At 43.8% G+C, this 24504-nt stretch overlaps 1 protein-coding gene across 1 annotated transcript in view; it reads right to left on the bottom strand.

Moving 5' to 3' along the window:
• The window catches only part of Acvr2b (activin A receptor type 2B), a 29975-nt gene extending 20216 nt beyond the window's left edge, over nt 1-9759 (bottom strand). The window contains exon 1 of the mRNA XM_026401591.2: nt 9707-9759. Coding sequence (XP_026257376.1) covers nt 9707-9758 — 52 coding nt within the window. The 5' untranslated portion in view covers nt 9759. The remainder of the gene's footprint in view (nt 1-9706) is intronic.
• Nucleotides 9760-24504: the final 14745 nt, after the last annotated feature.

The following is a 24504-nucleotide window of genomic DNA, read 5'->3' as shown; positions in this document are numbered from 1 at the left end:
ACAAAAGTCCCACCAGAAATCAACTCTGCTAGCACCTTAATCTTGGACTTTAAGCCTCCAGAACTAGCAGAAAACAAGTTTCTGTTAAGTCACCTATGATATTCTATTACAACAATCTGAGCAGACTAAGGCACAAACAGTATACATCACCCAAGCAATGTAGGAAAGTTGACTGGGTGTTATTCATACTAGAAACATTTCCACAAATTCAGTGTCATCTAAATCCCCGAGCAGGGTCTGAAAAGTAGACTTACTCAAAGAATCCCAGGACTACAGTACAGAAAAAGTAGGCAACATGCTAAATGGAGAGACTAAGAAACAGGGGGTTTAGAGAATGAGTTATCCTGATCTGTCTTCCCTATTTCTTCTGCCCACTATAACAGGGGGTTATACAAAGGAACAAGTAATACAATCAGACAGGAATAAGAAATACCACCGACGACTATAAGAAATACCACTAACATATATTTTATTTCCATATATGAAATCAGAATCTTACCATGCCAAGATTTTGTCAAATGCACTACACTCACTGTGCCCTGTTACCCAGAGCTCTTTGGCTACCTTCAACAAATGCTTTAGTCCCTCTCAAAGGTGGAGGCAGCAAGGAATATGAAATGATCAAAGAAACACACATGCATATGTACCCCAAACCCAGACCAGCACATCCTAGCTAGTCCACTGTTCTGTCCCTCATCACCTCAGTTATCAGGACACTCAGAAGAGGCTTCGGACTCTCAGGCTCTCCTCAGACAGTAAGCCAATGGAAGTGAGCCCTCTCCTATCATAGCAACTTCAGGATGTAGGGCTATTTCAACCTCTACAATCAGGCATTACAGGATAAAGAGGACGAAGAGTTAGAAGGTTGTACACTGATTGCCACAGAGGGCCAACTGCCATCTCACCTAACTTCTACACATCCTGCCATCACCTGAGCTGCCTCATATAATAATAATAGTAGTAATAATAATAATAATAATAATATAGCATTTCCAGTATCTATTAAAATGTAAAATATACACATCATATGACCCAGAAGTTATTCTTCTTGTCATCTCTCTTTAAGAAACAATCTGCATAAATGACATGCAGTGTTCATCAACAGGAAACTAGATAGAATGTAGTCTACATCTAAATTTTGGAATTTACACAGCTATTTAAAAGATCAAAGTAGATCTATGTGTATTAGAAAGGTTGACAAAACCAATCTGGGTTTTAAAAGACATGACAACTAGATGAAAATCAAAGAAAAGGTGACCAGAAGACGGGCAAAACCTAGTTCATATGTATGAGTCAAAAAAGTATAAAAACAGGAAAACTAATTTATGCTGGTGGAAGTCAAGATAGTAAACACCCTCAGGGGATGAAGGCAGTAACTGGAATGAACATGAGAGAGCCTGGGGGCCAGAGTATCTCAGTGGTACATCATGTGCTTAGTATGCAGAAGCCATGGGTTCTAATCCCAGCACCAAAGCTGGGGAGATGGGGGCGGGCCTAATGGTTTGAGGGGAATTATAATCTGGTTCTTGATCTGGACACACCAATGGCATAGATGTATTCAGTTCATGAATATTCATTGAGCACTCACTTATGATAATTACACTATTCTTCTTTGCTAATTTTTGGTGCTGAGGATTGAACCCAGGGCCTTGTACTTTCAAAGCATGTGCTCTACCACTGAGCTACACCTACATCCATAATTACACTATTCTGTAATTTTATACTTCAGTTAAATGCCTGAAAAAGAGTGATATCTTGGGCTGGGGATGTGGCTCAAGCGGTAGTGCGCTCGCCTGGCATGCGTGCGGCCCGGGTTCGATCCTCAGCACCACATACCAACAAAGATGTTGTGTCCGCCAAGAACTAAAAAATAAATATTAAAAAAAAATTCTCTCTCTCTCTCTATCTCTACTTTCTCTTTAAAAAAAAAAAAGAGTGATATCTTTTTAAGCTAAAAAAGAAAAAACAACAGGGCTAGGGTTGTGGCTCTGTGGTAGAGCGCTTGCCTAGCACGTGTGATGCTTTGGTTCAATCCTCAGCACCACAAACAAATAAATAAACAAAAATAAAGATATTATGTCCATGTATAACTAAAAACTCTCTATTTCCTCTACGTACTTCCTGTAGATGCACAGGTAAAAATGCCTGGAAAAATATACAACCACCTTAAAATTAAAAGGCTTACCTTGGGAGGGGAATAGGGGTGGTAAGAGACCCTGGTTCACAGATAATTTCTGCAATTGAGTATATGTATGTTATCTATATAAATAAAACTTAAAATGGGAAAAGAAATTAGGGCCACTGTGACTTCTACTCTTCCAACTATACACCAGAGGGGCTGACCAGGAAGGAGATCCTTGGGTAAGGGGAGGTTTGGGTGCAAGTTTTTGAGGGGTAGAGGAAAGAGAATCCTATTCCCTAGCCTTTATTCTACTTTCATATGGCCCTGCAAGACCCACTCTAGGGCTTCTAGAGGGGTCAGAGGAGCAGTCAGAAGATAAGAAAAACTAGACACCACCTCTCAAATCCTGTGTTCCTCTACTTTCTAAGCCATAGAGCAGATGAGCCTTGACCTTTATGTCTTCCACACAGGGAGGCTGAACCTCTCCCTGAGGCTTGGGCCACAAGGTTCATCCCATCTAACCCTACTTCAAACTTAGATGAGAAGGAAATTCCCAAAAGTACATCAAATAAAGGTTTCTAAACCCATGCCTGTCAATCCAAAGCTCTGGGAGCCTAAGCATGCTTTCTGAACCAATGGACAGATAGATAATTGTCATGTTGAAGGTAGACAGGAAAAAAAGGTTGTCAATGACACTGGGCATCAAAAAGCATTGTCCTCACACATGAAAACACTATGCACCACGGCTTAGCCTGAAAGAAAAAACATCCTGGCATCAACACTCAAGAGTCAGGTTCCAAATCAGCCTCTGTTTTAATTGGTTCAGATCAGAGAGTCAAACAAGGACCCCTCTATCTTCCCAGATGGACAGACAACAGCTGGTCTGGTCATATCCTCTGAAATGTTCAGTCACAAACCCAGGGAAGCAGCCTTTTCCATCTTCCAGCCAAGGGCTTGGGTTACCAACCAGCCTTCCTTTTCCTTCCTCAGAACTAATTTTAGCCTCCCTGGTTGTCAAAGTGGAACTGAAATAGTCTGCCGAGGAACACATTTGCAAACAGGAGCATAAGCTTGCCTCACAAAACACCTCAGCTCCAGCTCAGAAATTGGCCACGAAAGAGAAGCCCCATTGAGGAGGAGCACAGGCCCCTCTAGACAATATTCCCCAGGGTGGAGATCCACAAATCTGCCCAGTGGGGCAGGCTTCTTTTCCAATACCGGCTTTCATGGATCACATGTCCATGAATGAAAACACCCAGCTGGAGCTGCCAGTCCCCAAGAGGATCTGAAAAAGGCACATGTACGTGTACAGCAAGACGGGAATAACCAGGGCAAAGCATGGGCTATCCAGAGGCAGGAAGCCATTACTGATCCTGAGCCAGGAGGAGGCACAGCTGACCCCCAAATAATCACAGCCTGTGTGATCCATTGGTTTCCAGTACCTACCATTGTATTAGGCAGAGATTCCACTGACAACCTCCATAAACAAAGACCCAGAAGAGGCAGCAGCATCTCCTCACCCAGCAACCTGGTACCCAGGGGCAGCCCCACAGGACCACGAGGAGCAGGCACCTCCAGGGCTGGGACCAACCTGGGAGTCTAGTGGAGAACAAGAGACCAAAAAGGAATCCCAGAAAAGGGGTGAGTGTTTGTTCTGGAACAAAAAAATACTGGCGATGGAACAGGAGGGAAGGGAAACAAGACAAAGAATTCTAGGAAAGCAAGTCTCCTTGGGAAGAGTCTAAAAGAGAGGACACTATAAGTCTCCACCCCAGCACACACTCCACACACAAGTGATATGGAGCACTTAGAAACTGAGGCTTGTAACAATGCTTCCTCCCACCATAAGGTCCAGTTTGAAATTAGCTCCCAGTGCAGCCAGCTGTGTCTAGCTGAGTTTACAAGTCAGAAAGGAGGAGTTACCCCAAGGCCCCTCCCCAGCACAGGCAGAGGAGGAGAGGGGAGGAGTAGAAAAACAATGTTGGGGCAGCCACAGGGGACCACCAATCTGCTGAGCCCAACACACAGGCCTCCTTAGAAATCAACCATGTCCGTCAGGGCCTCCAGCACTAGCACCTATCTCAGGCAGTGCTGCCCACCACACCTCCCCAGGCCCAGAGGAGGAAGCCTGGCCCTGTCCTCACATTCCATCCGGACACCACACTCTAAGGAGAGGGGAGAAACTTGCACCCATACCTTTGGAAAGAGGCTGCCCCCCTGCCCTGGTGTCCCCGGCCTGGGAGCTCCAGGCCCATAGCCACTGTGGCTCCTCGGAGCGCCACCCAGCAGGCCCACTTGGGGGAAAGGGCATGCCTGCGTCTTGCTACAACCCCAGTGCTCCTCTTGGCAGAATGGGCCAGCCTCGGCTCGTGGAGCTCCCAGGTGAGCAGAGAGGGGGTGCCAGGCAGGAGGAGAGGCCCCACCAACAGGCACTTCCTGACATTCTGTGCGTGCAGGAGGAAAAGGCACTCCTGCCAGCCTCAAGGCGACGGCCAGAGTCAGAGCGGGTAGGCGGGTGCAGGCAGGCAAGCTGCCTGGCCACCCACAACGGACGCCTCCCTGAAACCTGAACCACTTCTGGGAAAACTCAAGGACGCCAGGATTCTTCTTGGTGGCAAGCAATATACCCAATTTACTAATTTGAGCCAAACTCTCACACACTGTACAGGTTTATCTGGGCAGGAACCTCCTAGGTTTTGAGAAGAATCAAACCTCCAATGCTGCCTGAATCCTAGGGAATAAAGATGAAGGTGCAACCATTAATCCCACTTCTCCCAGCTGTCTCATTAGAAACTAGAGAACATTCTAGACCACTGGTCCTCAACCTGAGAATGATTTTGTCCTCATCTCCACCAAAGAAAATTAGCAATAACTACAACCACTTTTTAAATTTATTTTTTAGTTGTAGTTGGACACAACACCTTTATTTATTCATTTATTTTTATGTGGTGCTGAGGATCGAACCCAGGGTCTTGCACGTGCAAGGCAAGCGCTCTACTGATAAGCCACAACTCCAGCTCTACAATCATTTTTGATTGTCTCCATGAGAAATAAGCTACTAGAATTTATGGGCAAAGGCCAGGGTATTGTGCTAAACAATCACAGTCCACAGGATAGCACCCCCACCACCATCATCCCCACACACAACAAAGAATCAAGTCTGGAATGTCAGTAGTATCTAAGGTTGAGAAATTTTGTTTGATAAAGAGGTCCATGCAACCAGGACCCTGCCTCAGGGTTTTCTATCCATTCACTCTCAAAGGTATTAACCAGACCTGCTCCTACACCTTCACTTTGAAATCTTATTCCATGGTGATTGGTCAGTATCTTCAAGTGGATCTAAACTCCTGACTCAATGCCCCTTTTATTTCCCAATGGCACTACTTTGATCTCCCAAGCAGAGTGCTAAATGCACAGGCAATCAGAGGGGTGGCTTCCTGGTAGAGGAGATAAAGGGGAAGGAATCTGAACATCGGGCAATTACAAGAAGCAGAAGTAAAGGAGCTATCCAGTAGCCAGAATAGGGCAAGTAGAGTCAGCAAGGCAGGAACAGGCTCAATGTACACCCATATCCAAGGACCATTTGCCCTTTAGGAGGATAGTTATATGCAGGGCAACCAGAATTTTGAGCCCAATCAAGGTGCAAAACAGTGTGCACATACAATATGCATATGCACACAGAGATACACATGTACACACATAGGTATTTTCCTGGGGGAAGAGCAATAATTTATTAGATTAGATTCTCTGTGACAAAAAGGACCATGTTATAGGATGGGTCTTCTTTGCTGGGTTCCCTGCAAAGGGAGTTCCCTAGGTGAAGTGCTAGGGCTGGTTCAGGGACTTTGGGGAATTCTGAATGCCCACAAAAACCTGCAGAAGAGTACACTAAAGAAGCTAGCTTGGGCTGGGGATATGGCTCAAGCGGTAGCGCGCTTGCCTGGCATGCGTGCGGCCCGGGTTTGATCCTCAGCACCACATACAAACAAAGATGTTGTGTCCGCCGAAAACTAAAAAATAAAATATTAAAAAATCCTCTCTCTCTCTCTTAAAAAAAAAAAAAGAAGCTAGCTTATCAAAGAAAGGTCATGTTTTCTGTTTCCACCCAGCTGCAGGATCTGAGAGAGTGGGCAAGTGTCTCACATCATCTAAGGGACTCTAAGAAGCTGAGGAGGGTACCACTTCTCCCAAAGAGCAACCCAGACAGTCTGGAATGCAAAGCAGGTAGAACAGGTACCAGAGGACATCCCTCCTAGGGGAGAGGTACCCATAGCCCATGGCTCATAGCTCTATAGCCTACATCTTTGTTCATGACTACACTGGACCACAGAGCTGAAGATCACTTCACTCACTCAACATAATGGATAAGAAACACTTCTATGTCAGAAAGTGGTCAGACTATGAGAATGGCTCCTGACACTCAGCTCAGGATAGTGTTCCACCCCACCCCAAAAGGCCCTCTGATCTAAACTCCAAGTACAGAAGAAGATATCAGGAGTTCTTGTAGAATACAGAGAATCTAGGATGTCCACTGCAATGCAAGAGTCAAATGGCTTGGATACTGGGCAAGGTACAGATCACAAAAGACTGACAGAACTGATCTCTGATTACAGAAAAAATTCTGCCTTTTCTTCTAAGCCTGTGCTATTCAATATAATAAACACTAGCCAATGACTACACAGTACTTGAAATGTGGAAGGTCAGAAATGAGACGATCTATAAGTGTAAGATGCACACTAGATTTTAAAGACAGTAAAAAAAAACTCATTAACTTTAAATGTTGAAATTATTCTACATATTAAATAAAATATACTGTTAAAGTTAATTCTTCCTCATTATGAAAAAGAATATTTGTGTCCACCCAAAATTCATGTTCAAGTGCTAACCCCAATGTAACAGTATTTGGAGATGGGGCCTTTGGGGAGGAATTAGGTTAGATTAGACCATAAGGGTGCTGCCCTTATGGTGAGATTAGTACCCTAAAAGGAAGTGACCTCTCACCCGTTCTATCATGAGAATGCAGTGAGGTGGTAGCTGTCTGCAAGCAAGGAAGAGAGTCTTCACCAAAACCCAACCACGCCAGCATACTGGTCTGATTTCCAGTCTCCAAAACCGCAAGAAAATAAACTACTGTTGTTTAAGCCACCCAGTATATGGCATTTTGTTAGGGCAACCAGAGCAGATTAAGATATGGTTATTAACACAACTACTAGAAAATTTTAATTTAAATATATGGTTCATCCTATTTTTCTCTTAGACAGCACTATTATAGATCTTCCTTCTACCAGGGCACTGTGTGATGCAGAAGGTGGGCATAATTAAAAACAACAAGCCAGGACTATGAAGGAAAGACCACCTTGAAACCAAAGGTACAGGAAGCCAGCTCTGCCCCAACCTGGACCTAGTGCAAGGCACTGGTCAAAGGACTGGCTGGTATAACCACAAGAAAAAAACAGTGACTCTACCTTCCTCCCAGGGTAAGAACACAGATCCTTGGAGTCTTACTCCACCTCCCAGCTAGTAGGGTATGCTGCTGCACAAGACCCAAGAGGAGAAAAGAGGAAGGAAATACATCCCAGGGATCAATCCCACCATGCCCTGCTTAATGAAGGAGGTGAGACTGGTGAGACTGACAAACTATGGGGAGGGTGGTCTCCAGATCCCAGATCTTCTGTCCTGAGAGGAGGACTAGACTTAGAAAAGCCCAGGCTGAGCCAGATATGGAGGCTGAGGCAGGAGGATCTCAAGTTCAAAGCCAGATTTAGCAACTTAGCAAGACCCTGTCTCAAAATAAAAAAGGGCTGAGGTGCTTGCCTCGCATGCACAAGACCCTGGGTTCAATCCTCAGCACCACAAAAAAAAAAAAAAAAAAAGAAAAGAAAGAAAGAAAAAGGGGTGAGAGTAGGGATCAGTATTTAAGCCCCTCTGGGTTCAATTCCTGGTACAAAAGAAAAAAAAAAAAAAAAGGCCTAGACTGGTCCAGGAGTCCAAGAGGTCTGGGCAGCAAGCAGCCAGGTGGGCTGCTAAGTTGCTGAGTATACTTAAGTTGGCCTGTTGCTGCCCTTCCCTTGGCAAGCCAATGCCTTCTCTTTCACTTTGAAGTCCTCCTCCTTGGGGAAAAGTATCTCAAAAGCAGCACATAAGAGAGGGGGAAAGAGAGAAATAAAATGTTCAACATGAGCACTGCTTTGCCTCCGCCACACTGGAAGTGGCTTCAAGGGAGCAGGGATGCAGCTTCCCACAAGGTGCCTAACTACCAGAAGTGGTCTTTGCGGGTCCTTGCACTGGGGTTCCAAGGCTCGCAGGACCACGTGGGAATTCTCTTGTTGTTGGCATTAACAACTAAGCCTCAATACCTTGCAAAGAAAAAAGAAGAGTGAGGATGCGGTTCCGGATTGTCCACACCATCCCCACTCTCACCCAGATTCCCTCCCATTCCCGCAGCAGCGCGGGGATCCCAGCCCGTCCCCTGCAAGCCTGGCCCCGCCCCTCGCGGATTTCCCAGACTTCGCACTGCTGCCACCACGGCAGCAGGGGACCCGCGCTGCATGTGTAATGGGGGCTGGGAACAAAGACGCGCAGGACCCACCGCCCGGGCCGCCAGGCACCAGCTGCCCCCACCTCCCAGAGCTTTTCGCCCGATCCTCAAATGTCCGGCTCTCAGCGTTTCCCAGCACTGCCCGAGCCTGGCCGGCGCGCCCACAGGCTTGGACACACACACCCCAACACCACTGAGAGGGAAATCGGTGCTTCGGATTTGAGGGAAAGCGCTTTCCCGGCAAAACTCCGCAAGAATACACCTGAACCCACACATCCCAAGCCAAACGCGAGCAAATCGAACACCCCTAACCACACGACCGCGGCCGAGCTGCGTGCGGGTCACCCACGCCTGCCACGTGCCTCGGGGAGGCCCGAGAGAACAGATACCTGTTGTTTTTCCTTCTTGCCCACCCCCACCTTCCCCTCCCAGGTGCCCCAAACAAAGCAGTACCACGAAGTGACCATACTCCGCATTTGAGGCTCAGAGCGAGGAAAGCGGGAGCAGGTGGGAGCCAGTGCCAACTGCCAGGCGTGCGAGGAAGGCAAGGGAGTCTGGAGGGGTAGGATGAAGGGGCTCTGGGCTGTGTGAAGCCGCCTCCTTCACTCCGCAACACCTAGTGGCTCGAGGGACGCGCAACCCTCCCCCGGCCGCTACTGCATCTACAAACACGCCGCCCCCCGGTTAGATCTGCCCGCCCCGCTTGGCTGCCTTCCCCACGCTCAGGTTTTCCTCACTCTCTCCCTGGGTTCCACGCGCCCACGTAGCCTGAACCCCGACCCTGACGCTCCGGGTCCTGGCCCCCATCGCCGGGCCGCCTCCGTGAACGAGAATCCCGCAGATGACAGCACGGACAAGATCTTCCCCGAGACCTGGGAGGCGGGCGCCCGGCGCGCCCCCACTCTCCGCCCTGAGAGGTGCAGGCTGGGGGCAGGTGGCGCGGCTGCGAGGCCGCGGGCCCGCCCTTTGTTGGTAAACAGCGCGCGGCGCCCGATGCCGGCCCCGCACGCCCTCCCCGCGCCCCCCACGCCGCGCCCCGTCCTTACCCGCGCACAGCGATCCCCAGAGGAGGGCGAGGGCCGCCCAGGGCGCCGTCATGTTCCGCGGCGCCGCCCCGCGGACACCCGGAGCCCGCGGGCAGGGCCGCGCTGCGCTCCCGGGGCGCGCAGGGCCCGGCGGCGGCTGCGCTCTCCTTCCCGCTCCTTCTTTCGGTCTTGTTCCCCGCGCGCTTCCTGCGCCTTCGTCCACGGGCAGCGTGCGGGCTCGGGCTCAGAGACGCTGCGGGAGGCGCAGACTGCGGCCCGGGCTTCGGGGCGACGCGGGGGCCGGGGGACGGCGGCGGGGCACGGGCCGGGGCGCGCCCGACTCAGGCATAGCGCAGCGGGGCTGGGCCCGGGCCCCGGGCGTAGGGGCCGAGTCCGGAGGGGCCATGAACAGGGGGAGGGGTTGGGGGAGGGGAGCTGAACCGAGTCCAAAATGGCTCCTGAGCGGCGGCCACGGAGCCGAGCCAGCGGGGAAACCCGGATGTTGGATACAAAGAGGCGGGCGAGCTGGGCGGGAGGGGGAGGGGAGGCGGGCCCTCTGGCCGCGTGGTCCGCGCCCCCCTCGGGGGCGGGGCCCCAGAGAAACAACAACACCGAGGCCCCGCCCAGCAGCCCGCTACCCCTAGGAGGACGCCTGTGCAACCCACCCGCTGGAAGGCCAGGCAAGGCATTGGTTTGGAGGTGGTGGGATTGGAAGGTGGACTACCACTCCGTTCTGCGGACTCTGGAACTCTGGTGGACCCAGCGTCCACCCCATCTAGGATTCCTGCCCTGCTCCCTCGAACCGAAGCTCCTCAATGCCTGCCCCAGCCTGAACTCCTCTGTCTTCCAATTCCGCATGAGTAGTGGGCGAGGCATCTTTATTGATGGGCGGATTAATTGGCGGAAAAAGGCTGGCTTTTTGGAATTGATAAGTGGTCCTCCAAGCCACAAACACAAAGGCACAGCGGGGGATCCTGGGGAATGATGATTCCTACCCATCCAAAGGAGGACAGAGCTCCGCCACGGAGAGCATCCACAGGTGCAAAGGGGCGACTGGTTTCCAGTGGTCCTCAGTACATCCCCCTCTTTAAGTCTGTACCTTGAAAACTGTTCTCATTTACCTCCATACACCTACATTTGATCTTGTCTAGCAAATGTCTGTGCTTTCCTCGCTCCCAGGTTCCTCCTTGGGGATCACAGTTCCCAGTCTCAGATTCCACACTCTTTATTACACAAGCGGAACTTGTGAAGGTGGTGATGGAAAGAAAGCCCAGCTCAGGGATGAGTCTGTAAAATCAGATATAGTAATCGTCCTCCAGTTTCTGTTGCCATAAGCCTGCTTGGTGCAGGGCAAAAGTATCCTGGAGAGAGGTGGCCCCCAAATGTCTAAATCAGATTTATGGTTTGTTTTGTTTGCCCTTTTTTGGTACTGAGGATTGAAACCAGGGCGTTGCATATGCTAAGCTCCCGTGTCTACTACTGAGTTACACTTACTGCCTGACTTTCCATTTTTGAATAGCAGAAACCAATTCAAAAGCCATGTAAAAATCCGTCATGTAGGGTCTGGCAAGAGTGGAGCACGCCTTTGGGAGGCTGAGGCAGGGGGATTGCAAATTTAAGGGCAGCCTGGGTTACTTAACCAGACCCTGTGTTAAAAAGGGCTAAGAATGTAGCTCAGTAGGAGAGTGCCCCTGGGTTCAACCCGCAGAACCCCTCCCAAGATAAAGTCCATCATGTAGAATGAACATTGCCCTGATTGAAGTTGAAATGGGAATCACCACCTCCAGTCTCCAAAGCACTAGAAACACCACAATATTTTGGATCAATATTTTGGAGTCTCTACCCAGAAAAACTTCTAAGGGCTCTTTGTAGTTCTAGAAAATCCTATGTAACTCCTCCTTGCCACAACCCCTACAGGTGACTCATTATGTAGGCCCTTTTCTACAACATTGGATGCTACTGAGTTCCAAGCATGCTAAGTTCCAAGCAAGAAGCAGTGTTGTATGTAAACATACCTTGGCTATGTTTAATGTAGTATTTGATAATCCCACAGAAGGCCCCTATGATGGACCCACAGTGATAAGGAAGGCGAGTCCATATCCAGCATGAATATCTTTTCTAGGGAAGAAAAATCATTGCCTCCTACATACTGGAAGCAACCAAGTAAAATTCATGAGTCAAAATTGAGATCAGCTGGTTTTGCTCTTCTATTCCACACCAGGTCACTTATAACAGGAAGGACTTGGGGTGGTCCAAGTTGGCCTGCACATCTGTATCTTCCACCCTAAACTTTGTGGAATCTCTGAATTTGTATATCCAACTGCCTCTTTGACAAAAATATATTTTGTCAGCCTCTTAGGCATCTTGAACTTGACCTAGACAGAGCAAAATTCTTCATTTTCCCCTTAAACCTACTGTGCTCCCATCTATCCCTGTTTAAAACAATGGTATAAATAATTACTCAAATCAAAACTTTATGACTAGTCAGGCATAGTGGCACATGCCCATAATCCCAGCTACTCGGAAGGCTGAGGCAAGAGAATCACAAGTTTAAAACCAGCCTGAGCATCGTAGTGAGACCATGTCTCAAAAGATAATAAAAAAATGGGGCATGTTGCTCTGTGGTAAAGCACCCCTGGGTTCAATCCCCAGTACTAAAAAAAGAACTTATGAGTAGCTTAGTATAGTGGTACACACCTGTAATCCCTGTAACTCCGGAGGCTGAGGCAGGAGGATCACAAGTTCAAGGCCAGCCTGGACAACTTAACAAGATTCTATTGAAGTAAAAAGGGCTAGGGACCATACATGTATGATTTTGTTAGGATGAACCCAACTAATTTGTATAACTAATGCTCTGATTAAAAAAAAAAAAGACGTAGTTGGGGGTGAAACAGTGATAGAGCACTTACCTAGCACACATGAGGCTCTGGGTTCAATTGTTAGTATCACACACACACACAAAAAAAAAAAAAAAAAAAATCATGAGTCTTTTTTTTTTTAACAGTACCAGCATCACACCCAGATTCTAGCATGTTCTAAGCAAACATTCTACCACTGACCTACACCCCCAGCTATAAGTTGTTCTTGATTTGTCTGGTATCCAGTTCCTAGCAAGTTGGCATTAAGAACATGGCCATCATCTTGCCCCTTTTTCCATATACTGTGTACTACCCTCACCCAACATCTCATATCAGGACCTCTTTGATAACAGTGAACTAGAAAAGATCTTAATTGGTCACCTGCTTTCATTCTTGCCTAGCTATAATAAATCTTCTGAACAGCAACTGAAGTGAATGGGTTTGTTGTTGTTGTTGTTCTGGGACTAAACCCAGTTGCACTTTCACCATCTAATTACATCCCCAGTACTTTTTTTTTTTTTTTTTTTTTTTTTTTTTTTTGAGACAGGCTCTCTCCAAATTGCTGAGGGCCTCACTAAATTGCTGAGATTGACTTCAGATTTGAAATCCTCCTGCCTCACCTCCTGGGTTGCTGGGATTACAGGTGTTTGCCACTGTGTCTGGCAAATTTTTTAGAAATGGAACTCACATTACATTACAATAGTATCCCTCTTATCTGTGGTTTCTCTTCCACAAGGTTTTAGCTACCTATGGTCAATCAAGTTCTGAAAATATTCAGTGGAAAATTCCATAAATAAATAATTCATAACTTCCAGTTTCATCCATCTGACTATCCTGATGAAATCTTTCACCATCCCACTCTGTCCCACCTGGGACATGAATTATTCCTTTATCCAGTGTATCCACACTGCCTGTTACCCATTTAATTGCTGACTTGTATTTTAGATCAATTGTCATGGTATCACAGTGTTTGTGTTCCAGTAACCCTTATTTCACTTAATAATAGCCCCAACACACAAGAGTAATGATGTTGGAAGTTCAGATGTACCAAAGAGAAAACATAAAGTGCTTCCTTTAAGTAAAAAAAGATGAATGTTCTCAATAAGAAAAAAAATACATGGAGGAAAAAAATTACATGGAGAGGTTGCTAAGATATAAGAACAAATCTTACAGTGAAATTATAAGGAAGGAAAAATTTATTCTAGTTTTGCCCACACATCTCAAATTGCAGAAGTTGTGGCCACAATGTGTGTAAATGCTAAGTTAAGATGAAAAAGGCATTAAGTTATAGAGTTTGGTACTATCCACTGGGGTCGTGGAATGTATCCCCTTTCATAAGGGAGGACTAATGTAAATTAAAAGCATCTTTAATGATAAATGCATGTTTATAGCAACACAATTCACAACAGCCAGACTATGGAACCAGCCTAGGTGTCCCTCAATAGATGAATGGTATTTTAGTTAGCTTTTTCACTGCTGTAACCAAAAAGAACTGACAAGAACGATTGTAGAAGAAGAAGAAAAATTTTATTTGGGGGCTCATGGTTTCAGAGGTCTCAGTCCATAGAAGACTACTTCATTCCCCAGGGTTCAAGGTGAGACAGAACATCATGGCAGAAGAGTGTGGTAGAGGAAAGCAGCCCACACAATGATCAGAAAGCAGAGCAGCTAAGCTCAATTTACCAAATATATGCTCCAAAGGCACACACCCAGGGACCCACCTCCTCCAGCTTCACTCTATCAGCCTGTAGTTACCATTCAGTTAATCCCTGTCAGGGATTAATTCACTGATTAGGTTATACCTCAAGTAACCCAATCATTTCACCACTGAAGGTTCTCATGTTGTCTCACACATGAGTTTTGGGGGGACACCTATTAACTAAATCATAACAAATGGATAAAGAAAATATTGTATGTATAAACAATGGAGTTTTATTCAGCCATAAAGAAATTGTTATTTGCAGGAAAATGGATGGAACTTGAGACCATTACGTTAAGTGAAATAAGCCAAACTCAGAAGGTCAAGGGTCAGTAGGTTTTCTCTCATATGTAGAAACTAGAGAGGAAAAGAAAAGACAGGTGTGGGGGAGGGGGTGATCTCATGAAAAGCAAAGGGAGATCAACAGCAGAGAGGAAAGGGACCAGAGTGGGAGAACAGGAAGGAGGGAGAAAGTGTAGGGGAGTGATAATGGCCAAATTATATGGTTCATGTGTGTGTGTGTGTGTGTGTGTGTGTGTGTGTGTGTATGAATATGTAACCACAAATACCACCATTGTGTACAACTATAATGCACCAATTTTAAAAAGGTAGGGGAAAAAGTTCTGCCAGTAAAGCATTCTGTATGGGAGGACCTGGTCTTTTCCTTCCTCAACAATCAAGATCAGAAACCAAGGAATTAGAAACAACTGAGCATGGCAACCTTCACTGTCAAGTTAATGGAAGAAGACAGAACACAATAGCCTTAGAATAAGACTTGGTATCTGTATAATTATCATACAGTCTATGGTGGGATTAAATGTATTAGTTTATATCTCTATCTAAGTATACACATACATATTATTTATTTAGTTAGTTTATTTTGTTTATTTATTTGTTGTTTATTTGTTTGTTTGTTTTGCAGTCTTGGGAATTGAACCCAAGGCCTCATGCATGCCAACCAATTCTCCTACCACAGAGCTACACCCACAAAGCCCTGGCCCTAAAGTATATTTTTAAAGTAGCCAACAATGTTCATATTAAATTTGTAGACTTCTTCAGTTCAGAAGAAAGAGTGGCCGCAGCCCCTCAGCCTCTGAGAGGTCTTGCTTAGACATAAGGTGTAATGGGTAGTTTAGGTATAGTATCAAGGGTACCATTCACACTGCACAATGGGGAAAAAGGTGCATGGTTTCTATGGCCATATAATTCCCCGCAAAGCTTAATAAGCTCTTTATTCATTATTTCCTAGACATAGTTCTCAAATTGCTTTTTTTCTTTTCCTTATTTCTTTTATTCCTTGACTCCATACTTCCCCTCCCCCTGTCTTCTTAATGGTGGCTACCTTGAGGTCAAGTAAATGAATTGGCTTGGGTAGAAAGATAACACTCTCTCTTAAGAAATATTAGATTATACTATGCTAATGGAAAATCCCCAAACCTTAATGGCTTAAAACAACAAAATTTATTTCTCACTCATATTGCACATCCATTAGGGGTCACCGAACAAGCTCTACTCATTGTAATAATTCAGGGATCCAGGCTATTAAAGGCTACATTTGGGGGCTGGGTTTGTGACTCAGTGGTAGAGCACTTGCCTACCATGTGTGAGGTACTGGGTTCAATTCTTAGCACCACATATGAATAAATAAAATAAAGATCCATCAACAACTTAAAAAATATTATAAATAAATAAAGGCTATATTTTGGTACACACCTTTATAATTGCAGAGACAAGGGGAAGAGAGTATAGTAAATTACATGCTAATTCTTAAAACTTCTACCAGATTTTGAGAAAGTGGTGATTAGGATATTGCTGTCATCGTTTTTAAATCTTTCAAAATCCCCACAAACATAGCCAGGGTTGTGGCTCAGTTGTAGAGCGCTTGCCTGACATATGTGAGGCACTGGGTTTGATTCTCAGCACCACATATAAATAAATGAACAAAATAAAGGCCCATTCAAAAAAAAAATCCCCACAAACGCTAAGCATCGACATGGAAAAAAACACCATACATATTCATGATAAAGTTAGGTGACAAGTTTTCTCTAAAATATCAAAATATAAGCAAATGGAGACCAATGACAAACTACCAACAGCAATAAAAACTGCAAGGACCAACATCGATGCAAGAGGAACACAGTAGATGCATGAGGTACCTTAGAGTAAAAGAATCCCTAAGTAGCTAAGAGTTATTTGCTGGACAGCATGGGGTCAATCACCTGAGAATAGCCAGTGAAACAGGAAGGGGTTTTCTCCAATCTAATAGCAAGTGAATGTAAGGAGATTCTGGTAAAGATAAAAGGATCTGGAACTGTCTGCCCAGTGAAGTCTTAAAATTCACTAGCCCAGAGTCTCCCTTTTGGGTCAGAATCTGACATTGAGGAAAAACTGCTAGAAATGAAATACAATTTGAGCTGAATAAGACCTTTACTTCTGGCCACCATGTAGTTCCTGGGATGGTGTTTTCCCTTCTGCCACAACAAGAAGAAAACTGGACAAAATATAGGAGATAATTAATCTTGGACATTTAAAAATGCTCTAATCCCTGAGAAAAAGACACAAAAAGTGAGTCATACAATTGCTCCATGGTTTCTGTCTAGAGACAAATTCCACTTCATAATGCAGTGAGGGGATCCCAACTAGAACCTGGCAACCCTGTAGAGCTGAGAGAGAATGAAGACTGGAGATTGAGATGGCTGTTGCAAACTTGTAGGGCAGTGTACCAGAGAAGAGGGAGCTTTACTCATCTGCAGGAGAGTCTCCTTAGGTCTTCTGTTGAATTCTAAGTTTCGCATACATAGAATGAAACCCCATGTGGTGAGGAAAAGAAAAACAGATAGCTTTATAAACTGAATAGCTCCAAGAACTCAAACAGTTTAGAAAAAAAAATTTAGCAGAGAATGGAGATTCTTCATTGAATACCCAGGATATTCAGTGGAAACTCAGAATAATGGAATTAAACTAGCCCTTGAATAAAGAATAAATCCACAATACTAAGCTAAAACAAAACAATCTAATTCTCAAAATTATAGAGCTGTTCTATAAGTAACAACCCACCAGAACAAAGACCAACACTTTTGGAGGGGTGGGGGCTAATGGGGATTGAACTCAGAGGCACTCAACCACTAAGCCACATCCCCAGTCCTATTTTTATTTTATTTAGAGACAGGATCTCACTGAGTTGCTTAGCACATTGTTTTTTGCTGGGGCTGGCTTTGAACTCAAGATCCTCCTGCCTCAGCTTTCCGAGTAGCTGGGATTACAGGTGTGGACCCTCACGCCCAGCAAGACCAACACTTTTTAAAGGGATTCAAGAACAATGTCCAACATTTAATAAAAAATTACTAGGCATGGGGATAGGGTTGTAGCTCAGTGGTAGAGTGCTTGCCTAGCATGCATAGGCCTTACATTCTATCTCCAGCACCACACACACACATACACAAAATGCTAAACACAGGCAAAGGCAGAGGAAAATATGACAGAAAAACCCCATAAAAATCAGTGAATAGGGTGCGATGGTGCCCACCTATAATCCTAGTGGCTCTGTAGATTTAGGCAGGAGGATCGCAAGTTCAAAGCCAGGCTCAGCGAAAGCAAGGTGCTAAGCAACTCAGTGACACCCTGTCTCTAAATAAAATACAAAATAGGCCTGGAGATGTGGCTTAGGGGTCGAGTGCCTCTGAGTTTAAGCCCTGGTACAAACAAAAATTAATTAATTGATGGAATAGACTACAGGTTAGACACTACAGAAAAATAAGATCCAGGAAAAAAAAAAAACAAAAACAAAAACAAGGGAGAGAATTAAACAACAGCAGATGGGGAAGAGAGGGAAAATGAGAGGGAAGGGGAGGGAGGATAGTAGGGGATAGGAAAGGTAGCAGAATACAACAGTCATTAATATGGTATTATGTGAAAATGTGGATGTGTAACCGATGTGATTCTGCAACTTGTATTTGGGGTAAAAAATGGGAGTTCATAACCCACTTGAATCAAATGTATGGAAGATGATATGTCATGAGCTTTGTAATGTTTTGAACAACCAATAAAAAAAAAAAAGATCCAGGAAATAGAAGATGTAGTAATAGAAAAACAAAATTAAATATGGGGAGAACAAAAGATAAGGAAAATGTGAATATACACTTCATGACCTATGGAGAAATATCAACTTGTCTGACATGTTTAACTGAAGCCCTAGAGAATATGTGAAGTGAACTGAAGTCTTAGAGAAAAAAATATCTGTAAAAATAATGGCTGGAATTTTTGCAAATTTGATGAAAACTATAATCCCTCAAATCCACAAAGTGCAATAAGTCCCATAGTTTTAAATACAAACCAAGAAACATTATAATCAAATTGTTGAAAATCAGTGATAAAAAGAAAACTGTAAAAGCAGCCAGAGGAAAAAGACATATTATATAGGGAGGAAAAAAGATAAGAAAGACGGAGAACAGAACTCATTAGAAATTTTTTGCAAGGGCTGGGGATGTGGCTCAAGCAGTAGCACACTCGCCTGGCATACATGGGACGCTGAGTTCAATCCTCAGCACTACATAAAAATAAAATAAAGATGTTGTGTCCACCGAAAACTGAAAAATAAAAAAAAAAAAAAACAGAAAGAAATTTATGCAAGTCACCATTCGAGGTGGTACATGCCTATAATCCCAGTGGCTCAGGAGGCTGAGGCAGGAGGATGTTGAGTTCAAAGCCAGTGGCAGCAAAAGCATGTTGCTGAGCAACTCAGTGAGACCCTGTCGTTCAAAAAAAAAAAAAAATACAAAGTAAGGCTGGGGATGTGGCCCAGTGGTCGAGTCACCTAAGGTCAATTCCTGGTACCACCCCCTCCCCCCAAAAAAAGCTTGTATTTAAAGTTCTAACTAGGCTACAATTTAAAGGATTTAAAGCAATACATACCATGAAAACACTAATCATACAAATGATGAAAGAGCTATATTACTATAAAAAACGATAGTATGCAGGGATTTTGCCAGGGATAAAGGACATTTCTTAATGATAAGTGGGTCAAATCATCAAGGAGACTTAATAGTCCCAAATGTGCATGTCCCAGTAACAGAACTTCAGAATACATGAAGCAATATGCAAAGAACTGAAAGAAAAAAGAGAAATTCACAATTATAGTTAGATATTTTATTCTTCCTCCTTCAGTAATGATACAAGTATACAGAAAATAAGTTAGGATATTTTTAAAAACTCAAATAACATCATCAACCAATTTGACCTTATTGTCATTTACAGTATGTTGAGAGCCACAGCCAAAGGGGCCCCAGCAAACTTCCAGCTGCCGGCTGATGATTGGCTCACAGCGGCCCCAGCAACATCTAGCTGATTGGCTCCTCTGCGGTGATGCTCATTGGGCTGTTTCCCTGCCTTTCAGACCACGGAGCTGCTCATTGGGGGACTTCTTTGGCTCCGCCCATGCAACCCAGCCAATCGGCCTCAAGAGCAGGAGGATTGTGGGAGGTTGGAGAGGCTGGTGTGGGGGAGAGAGGCTTGTGGGAAGCCGGTGGTGGCAGTTGGGCTCTGAGGGTTTTTTCCTGAGGAGCTATTTTGTTTGGCGTGTGTAGTTCTAAAAATAAAGTTAGTTTCTTTTGACAAGTGGCTCCTGAATTGTGCCCAGCCAGACTACGGCATTTGGTGGCTCGCAAGGGGAGCGACTGAGGGTAAGTGATAAGGTAAACTGCTCGTCCCTGAGGGCAGGGTGAGAGGATGGGTAGCCATTTTAAGATTCCTCTTTTGTTTTGCTTCACTTTTGTTTTAAGTTGCCTGTCCCTGGAGATGAGTGAGACGGAAGAAAAACCGCTCACATCTGAGGAAAAACTATTTGCGTCTGAGGAACAGATAGGGAGAAAGGACGGATGCACATGTCAGGAGGATAGAAAGGCTATAATGATTTTTTATTGTTCCCTTTTTATTTCATTCTGTCTCGGTTTTGTTTGGCGTTATCTTGTTGAGTTGTATTATAGTAGAAATATGGGATCAGAAATTAGTAAAAAACAAACTGAAAGAGTGTTAAGTAAATTGTTAGAGGAAGGAGGCATCTCAGTAAAATCAAGAACAGTCAGGGCATACGTTGATACAATACAAAAATGTAGCCCATGGCTTTTTAAGGAGGAGTTGTTAAATATATCACAATGGAACTATCATGGTGAAGATTTAAAAAGAATAGAAAAGAAAAGCCCAGGAACTCTGCCAGTTGGCACATTGACATTGTGGGCGTTGGTATCTGGTTTGCTTAGTCCAAAGCCTTCAGTTCAGACAAAGGTAGAGGAAGGAGAAGACATATTGATTCAAGTAAAAGAGAAGGTCTCTCAAGTTAGTCAGACAGAGGAAAAGATTCAAGTAAAAGAGAAGGTCTCTCGAGCTAGTCAGACAGAGGAAAAAATTCAACTAAAAGAGAAGGTCTCTCGAGCTAGTCAGACAGAGGAAAAAATTCAACTAAAAGAGAAGGTCTCTCGAGCTAGTCAGACAGAGGAAAAAATTCAACTAAAAAAGAAGGTCTCTCGAGCTAGTCAGACAGAGGAAAAAATTCAAGTAAAAGAGAAGGTCTCTCCAGCTAGTCAGACAGAGGAAGAAAGTTTAGAGCAGAAAAAGCCATCAGGGGAAAAGTTACAACAGGAGACTGCTACTAACACCTTTCTATCACCAGAGGGCATAAGTGTCCAACCAACAGCTCCACCTCCATATGCTGGGAGGCCCCCAACCCCCGTAGTTGAGAGATGGGATCCTGAGACAGGACCTCAAAGATTAGCATGCCCTGTATCCACAATATCATGGAGAAAGGCATCGGGTTCCATTGCCAAAAAACGGACAGGAGGGCCCAATGCTCCGGGGCCCATGACCACAATTATACGGGGCACTGGAGGAACCCAGCAACACCATCAGGGTGGTGCCCAGGACACATTATCCATTAGATCCCTCACTAGAAAAACCAGAGGAAGCGCAGGATTGGACATCTGCGCCTCTGCCAGAGCAGTACTAACTCCAGAGATGGGAGTTCAAATCATTCCCACAGGGGTAAAAGGGCCTCTTCCCCAAGGAACAGTAGGCTTATTATTGGGAAGCAGTTCTTCTACTCTAAAAGGACTTATGATAAGTCCTGGGGTAATTGATCCCGATTATGAAGGTGAAATAAAAATTATAGCCAGTTCTCCAAGGGGTATATCAGTAATTTCACCAGGAGATAGAATAGCACAGTTACTAATAATACCCAGCCTATATGATAAATTTTCCAGTCGTACTGTAGAAAGAGGTTCCAGGGGATTAGGCTCCACAGGTGTAGATTGGGCTATGCTTTCTTTAAATTTAGATTCTCACTCCATGCTAAAACTAAATATTCAAGGACATGAATTTAATGGGCTACTGGATACAGGTGCAGACCTTAGCATCATCTCTTATCAAGAATGGCCAAAACATTGGCCATTACAACAAGCCACTCAAATGCTTCGAGGCCTAGGAGTGGTGACTAATCCCCATAGAAGTGCAATGGTATTAGATTGGAAGGATCCTGAAGGATGTGAGGGAACTATACAGCCATATGTATTGGATCATCTTCCTGTAAATTTATGGGGACAAGATGTCCTAAATCAATTAGGTTTGACATTAACAAATAACATCAATCAAAATGCACCCACTATTATGGCTAGACAAGGTTTTAGGAAAGGAAAAAGATTAGAAAAAGAAGAACAAGGTATAGCAGCACCAATACAAATAGATCAAGGAACAGACAGACATGGGGTTGGATTTTCAGAAAGGGCCACTGAGACAATAAAAATTACTTGGAAATCAGAAACACCAGTATGGGTTCCTCAGTGGCCCCTGACTAAAGAAAAGATACAAGCAGCCCATGACCTGGTTAAACAACAATTAGCGGAAGGACATATACAACCTTCTGTATCTCCCCATAATACTCCCATTTTTGTCATCAAAAAGAAATCTGGTAAATGGAGATTATTGCAAGATTTAAGAGCCATTAATAATGAGATGGTTATTATGGGACCTGCTCAATCGGGGATTCCTCAATTGCCTGCTTTGCCAAAAACTTGCTATGTTTTAGTTATAGATATTAAAGATTGTTTTTTTTCAATTCCAATTCATCCTGAGGATAGTCCTCGTTTTGCATTTACTATCCCTGCACTGAATCATGAAGGTCCTGATCAGAGATATGAATGGAAAGTACTCCCTCAAGGGATGGCTAACAGCCCAACTATGTGTCAAATTTATGTTAACAAAGTAATCCAGCCACTTAGAAATCAAAATCCTGAACTACAAATATTTCACTATATGGATGATGTATTATTAGCACACAAAGATAAAAACACATTGCTAGAATGTTATGCCACACTTACAAACTTATTAAAAAATTATAATCTAGAGATAGCAATAGATAAAGTACAATTAAATTTTCCAATTAATTATTTAGGAGTTCTATTATCCTCAACCATGATCCGACCACCAAAAATTCAAATACGAGTAGATCAACTCAAATCACTTAATGACTTTCAAAAGTTATTAGGAGACATAAATTGGATAAGGCCTTATCTAGGTATACCAACAAGAGAGTTGGGACCTTTATTTGATATCCTAAAAGGTCCATCAGATCCAAATTCACCCCGAATGTTAACGCCTGAAGCAAGAAAGACATTAAAAATCATTGAAACATATATGGAAAATATGCATTTGGATAGAATTGATGTAAGTTTGCCTTTATTATTTATTGTACTACCAACAAAAAATATTCCTGCAGGAGTATTTTGGCAAGAGGGTCCATTATTATGGATACATTTATCTTATTCTCCTAACACTATTCTTACTAGGTATCCTGAGGCTGTAGGACAATTAATACTCAAAGGAATAAAAGCAGCAAAGGGAGTGTTTGGAATTTCTCCCAATAAAATTATTACTCCATATACTATGAATCAAATTGATGAATTAGCTAATGAGTTAAATACTTGGGCAATAATCATGTGCAAATCTAATGTTTCATTTGATAACCACTTACCATCTAATCCTTTATTGTCTTTTTGGTCATCGCATCCTGTAATTTTTCCAAAAATGACAAGAAAAACACCTATCATGAATGCTCCAAATATATTCACTGATGGGTCAAATAACGGTACAGCAGCAATAGTTACACCTGATCAAACTTTTACATTTTTAGTACCCAAACAATCAGCTCAAAAGGTAGAGCTTAATGCAGTATTACAAGCTTTTGTGATGTTTAAAGATTCTGTATTTAATTTATTTTCCGATAGTCAGTATATAGTTAATGCTATAGTATCCCTTGAAGATGCTGGTAGGATTTCCCCTTCCTCTACTGTTTTCTCTTTGTTTTCCACTATACAAAGTCTAATCTGGGACAGAAAAGATCCATTCTTTATAGGACATATCAGGGCACATACAGGATTGCCTGGAGCCCTTAGTTTGGGCAATGATTTAGCAGACAAAACTACACATGACATACATATTTTCTCTACACTAGAAGAAGCTATAAATTTTCATAAAAGGTTCCATGTCAATGCTAATACTTTACAAAAGTGTTTTAAAATAACTAAGGAACAAGCTAGACAAATAATAAAACAATGTCAAAATTGTGTGACCTTTTTACCACAAGTTAATCTTGGAATCAATCCTAGAGGATTGATACCTAACCATATTTGGCAGATGGATGTCACACACTTGCCAGAATTTGGAAAATTAAAATATTTGCATGTTACAGTTGATACTTCTTCTGGATTTTTGATGGGCTCCCTTCATGCAGGAGAAAAAACTAAAGATGTTATAGCTCATTGCTTACAAAATTTTGCCACTGTGGGCGTTCCAAAACAGTTAAAAACAGATAATGCCCCTGGTTATACTTCTACCTCTTTTAAACAATTTTGCTCATCATTTGGCATTACTCATATAACAGGAATCCCATACAATCCACAGGGACAGGGCATAGTTGAAAGAGCTCATCAAACTATTAAAATGTACTTATTAAAGCAAAAAGACGGAATTGGGAAGGGGTATATATTCCCCAAAGATAAACTTAAAATAACCCTTTTTACTCTAAACTTTTTAAATTTGGATTCATCAGGACTTAGTGCTGCAGAAAGGCATATGTGTCCAAAAAATGTACATAAGCCCAAGGTACTTTGGAAAGATATTCTAACAGGACAATGGAAAGGTCCTGACCCAGTAATTGTCTGGAGTCGGGGGTCTGTTTGTGTGTTTCCACAGGAAGAACAGCAGCCGATTTGGATTCT

The sequence above is a fragment of the Urocitellus parryii genome, chromosome 3 (genome assembly GCF_045843805.1).
Source record: "Urocitellus parryii isolate mUroPar1 chromosome 3, mUroPar1.hap1, whole genome shotgun sequence".
In the NCBI taxonomy this organism is placed as follows: domain Eukaryota; kingdom Metazoa; phylum Chordata; class Mammalia; order Rodentia; family Sciuridae; genus Urocitellus; species Urocitellus parryii.
This window is presented reverse-complemented; position numbering and strand designations above follow the sequence as displayed.